The sequence below is a fragment of the Chinchilla lanigera genome, unplaced genomic scaffold (genome assembly GCF_000276665.1).
Source record: "Chinchilla lanigera isolate Chin_1 unplaced genomic scaffold, ChiLan1.0 scaffold00145, whole genome shotgun sequence".
In the NCBI taxonomy this organism is placed as follows: domain Eukaryota; kingdom Metazoa; phylum Chordata; class Mammalia; order Rodentia; family Chinchillidae; genus Chinchilla; species Chinchilla lanigera.
The window spans coordinates 1,271,278-1,275,496 of record NW_004955546.1 but is presented as its reverse complement, the minus strand read 5'-3'; the positions used below and the strand labels follow the sequence as shown (position 1 = coordinate 1,275,496).

Below are 4,219 nucleotides of genomic sequence, written 5' to 3'. Positions count from 1 at the left end.
AGCGCCTGCCTGGCAAGTGCAAGGTCGTGAGTTCAGTTCCCGGCACCGGAGAAAAACAAAAAAAAAAAAAAAAAAAAAAAAAAAGAATTTACAGTTCAAATTGTCAAGACACTACATGTTCTTTAAAAGGAATTTAAAAAATAAAGCTACCCCAAAACCTGTAAGATCATTCTATAATCCCAGGTAATCATACTTTATAAAGATAAATCAGAAAAAGCAGCAAGCAATGTGATTTTCTAGAAGAACTTAGCCAAGCCTTCAGCACCTGATAGCTACCTGAAGTTCTGCATGAACTGTGTGAACGCTTCCGTTCTTTGGGCAAGGGGCACAATGATGTTGATGATGGCTCTGCTGATGTCAACCACATCACTCTTCACCTTCATGAGAGGCCCAAAAGGGCGGAAGAGAGTCACGTGTCTGTACTCCATCAGGTCTGCTTTCTTGAAAAAGAGCTCGTACTGTGTGCCCTTATCTCTCTCTGTGCGATAGTAACCTAAAGTCAAGAGTTTGGAACAAAGATGTATTTGCGTCAGTTCATAAACAACAGGAATACAGACTTTACTTAAAGATCAAAGTATGAAGCCAAACCTGCAGAGTTTCTATCTATTTGTGAAAACAGTCCCACAGTGTAATCAGCACAACCATTCCTTTAAAAGTAGGGATAAAAACAGCCTTATTATTCTGCTATGTTATTCAACTCATAAAATATGCTCTGAAGGATACAGTGGTACCTCAGTTCATGAACTCAATTTGTTGCATGATGCTGGAAAAGATGGCCATGTTCGTGTTTGTCACCTGATGCAGAGTTTGCAAACACAAACAAATTTTGCCAAACACTTCTGTTTCCAAATCAGAGTGTTCACAAACAGAAGAGTTCATGACCACAGGTACCACTGTAATTATTCCCTTTTACATCTGACTTTCTTCATACCAAAGTCTATCAGCACAGTAACCATATGAAAAATAAACTATTTCTAACAATGTTAAATTCTGAGTCCAAGAGTCACAACTTCTATTGCTTGTTTCCACTCACAAAAATGAATCAGAGCTTCATGGCAGTCACTGACAACCTCTAAGACTGCTGGGTCAGCACTGGTGAAAGACTGGTCTAGTCAGCAAGACAGGAAAAGGAGACAGTAAAAACATGGCGCTTGATTCACATGTGTGTGTGCATACACATATTTTTTCACTGAGCAAAGTCAAAGAAAATTAGTACAAATTTTAACACAGTGAGTTGAGATGCCTTTAGAAGAAAAGTATGGGAGGCTACTACTGGGGAGTCCATTTTTTGTTGCTTTTTTCTTTTGGTTTTTTGAGACAGTCTCACTGTGTAGTTCAGGCTGGCCTCAAACTTGTAGCAATCCTCCTGTCTCAGTCTCCAAAGTGTTGGGTTTATGGGCTGGGGGTATAGCTCAGTGGATTAAGTGCTTGCCTCACAAGCCTGAGGTCATGAGTTCAATTCCTGGTACCAAAAAAAAAAAAAAGTGCTGGATTTACAGGCAAGTGCCACCACACTCAACCTGGGCAGCCTGAGTTCCAAGAGTGACAGGAAACAGATTAGACTTACAGATGTGTGCCCCAGCCCTGAGGCATACTGTCCAGCAGGAAGACAAATCAGGAAGTGTGCAGACCACACACCACAAGCAGTCTGAAGGGTGCAGGGCAGCGGAGATAAAGTAGAGGAAGCACTGCCATCTCAACTTGGGGCTCGGCAGCTTCCTGAAGAAGTGACATCTATGCTATGGCCTGGCACGGGGCAGGCGTCACTCAGGGGTTGCCAGCAATGATTCCAAGGGACAGGGGAGGCACAGTCAAGGTAAGGGAACCATGAACAGGTTCCATGCAGAGAACCCTGAGAGTGCGAAGCCAAGCAGAAGCTAAGCAGAAGCTGCAGAACATGAAACAGGTGTGGCTTCCTTCTCCCAAGCACAGCTGTGAGAACATCGCACATGTTCCTAACTCACTTCCTCTGCAGCTTTCAATTCTGCCACAGCTATGGAGTGAGAAGACAAAAGGCTGAGTCTGCAGACAAGTCATTAGAGCTGTCAGAGAAATAACCCATGACAAATGGAAAGAAGTAACAGCAAGAGTCCACAGGGAGAAGACAGTTGGGAGGTTCCGGCCCAGCAGGATGCCCTGCCCGCCAGCTTCGAAGGCCACATGGATCCATGCAGTACAAGAACAGCTGGGAAGACTTGGAGTGAAAAAGCAAAGCAAAATACAAGGAAAAGCTACAGGTGAAGGTTGTTTACAGAACCAGAGGATTTTAAAGATTTATATACAAAATGGTTTTAAGCCTTATTAAATGTCCACCTGGAGATGTTAAAATGGAGATATGTAGGGATTTAGAATTATTTCTGTTTATAACAATCAACAAATATCTTAAATTTATGGCACCACTCCTTGACCTCTGAGTCAGGTCCCATCTTAAAAGAGCCATGCCCTTTCTGCAATCCGTACAGGAACATATGCCACTCCTCACCTTTCCAAATACCCAAACCCAAAACTGTATGTGCACCATTGGTGTTCTGGCCCATGCTTCTCCCTTGTCCCAAACAGAAAACAACCACAAATCTACGAAACCAGCTTTTCTCTTTCCTTATCAAATGATTTTCAAACTTTGAGCCTTAGTTCATACATTTTTAAGAACATGAAAAGGAGCATCAAGATAAGACAGGAATGCAAATCCTACACATGAAAACACACACCCAGCACACAAGGGCCCTTCAACCTTGGTGGCCCGGATTCTTGTACAGAGACAGATTCCTCTCTTTCCTGGTCCTTATTCTCTATTTTTATTATGGCTTTATTATCACCTTTTAAAAAAATCTACTTAGAATTCTTGGTGGAATGAAGGGGGTAAAAAATGTTTCAATACTTTGGCAATGATTGACCGGTAAGCATAAATACTGGCATACTGTCCTGCTACACAACCATTTACCAATATATTTTTCACATTACCTTCTATGAAGTCATTTTCATTAAATATCAGTTTCTCTCCAAGGGGACCCTCCTCATCTTCCTGTTCATCCTCTTCATCAGGATTATTAAGGACTTCCAATCCAGCTTCAATGACTTCTACCAATTCATCTCGTTTGTCTTTTCTAACAGGCTTTTCTTCAGGATGGCGGGTGAGACCCATTTCCAACTGAAAAACTTTCATTAAGGTAAAGCTCTCGAAGGGGACAACCCCGTACTCACTGGGCAGTTTGGCTCCTACACTGACTTCGGCCTTGTCGATCTGGGAGTGAAGGAACTCTAACAGGTCACCAGGGGCTTGCTCGCCGTTGCTGTGGTAGCCTATGCCGTTAGCCCCTATGTTCCTTCTCTCCTGCAGTGACCTCATCTTCTCACTCATTTCTTGTAATTCTTGCTTTAATTGGGCAATCTGGCGTTTCAGACTGGCTGCCCTGGTTTGATAATGTTCTTCCTGCTCCTGTAAGAGGGCTTGATAATACTCTTTACCATAACTTTCCCCAACAACCCCAGGAAGAGATGCATTTCCATCAGTCTGGGGGGCACATTCCAGAAGGTACAGAAACAGCACCAAGCTGCAGAGCAGAGCCAGACCTAGGAGCAGCCAGTGGGCACGGGCGGGAAGAGAGGAGCCTCTTCTAGACATTCTCAGCAAGGGGCATTTGCCTAACCAGATAAGCTCTTTGCTTGTTCATAACTTTAGCAAAGAGCTATCAAGACTCAGAAACAAAATCAGGATTTCCATAAAAGGGACCAAAATTAATTTTGCTGTAGCTAAAAAAATGTCTGTCTTCAACAGTCATGACCACTTGCAGAAATTAAGCACGTTTCCTGTACTGTTACCATGATCTCCAGAATGCAGCAGTCTGGTCTTTCAAATCCACGATGTGAGTGGAGACTGTTCTGTAAGAAATAGATCAGAATCAATCAGAATTTTGTTTCCTTAAGTACACTGAATTGCTGGCAGCTTCAACAAACGCAGGCATGTGACTACTACGTGGAGAGTACCAAGAAAGGTGCTAATATAACTGGGGATGATTAGTTACTACTGGTGTAAATCATTCATAAAAATTCCTCACACAATACTAAAGATGTAATAGTTTTAACCTTTAGACCCCCATAACCTCCTGAATCGAAGAAATATTAAAATTATTAGGGGCTGGGGATTTAGCTCAGCGGCAAAGCGCCCGCCTGGCAAGCGCAAGGTCGTGAGTTCGGTTCCCGGTACCGGAGAAAAACCAAA

General features: G+C 42.9%; 1 protein-coding gene across 4 annotated transcripts in view; it reads right to left on the bottom strand.

Annotated features, from left to right (window-relative positions):
• The window catches only part of Csgalnact2 (chondroitin sulfate N-acetylgalactosaminyltransferase 2), a 35,190-nt gene that overhangs the window by 20,924 nt on the left and 10,047 nt on the right, over nucleotides 1–4,219 (bottom strand). For all 4 annotated transcript variants that reach the window (XR_264888.2, XM_013508394.1, XM_005411763.2 and 1 more), the window contains exons 2-3: nucleotides 2,962–3,879; nucleotides 277–493 (exon numbers count right to left, since the gene is read on the bottom strand). Coding sequence is in view for 3 of the 4 variants with exons in the window: in XM_013508394.1 (XP_013363848.1) it covers nucleotides 277–493; nucleotides 2,962–3,622 (878 nt within the window). In the remaining variant the exon portion in view is untranslated. The remainder of the gene's footprint in view (nucleotides 1–276; nucleotides 494–2,961; nucleotides 3,880–4,219) is intronic.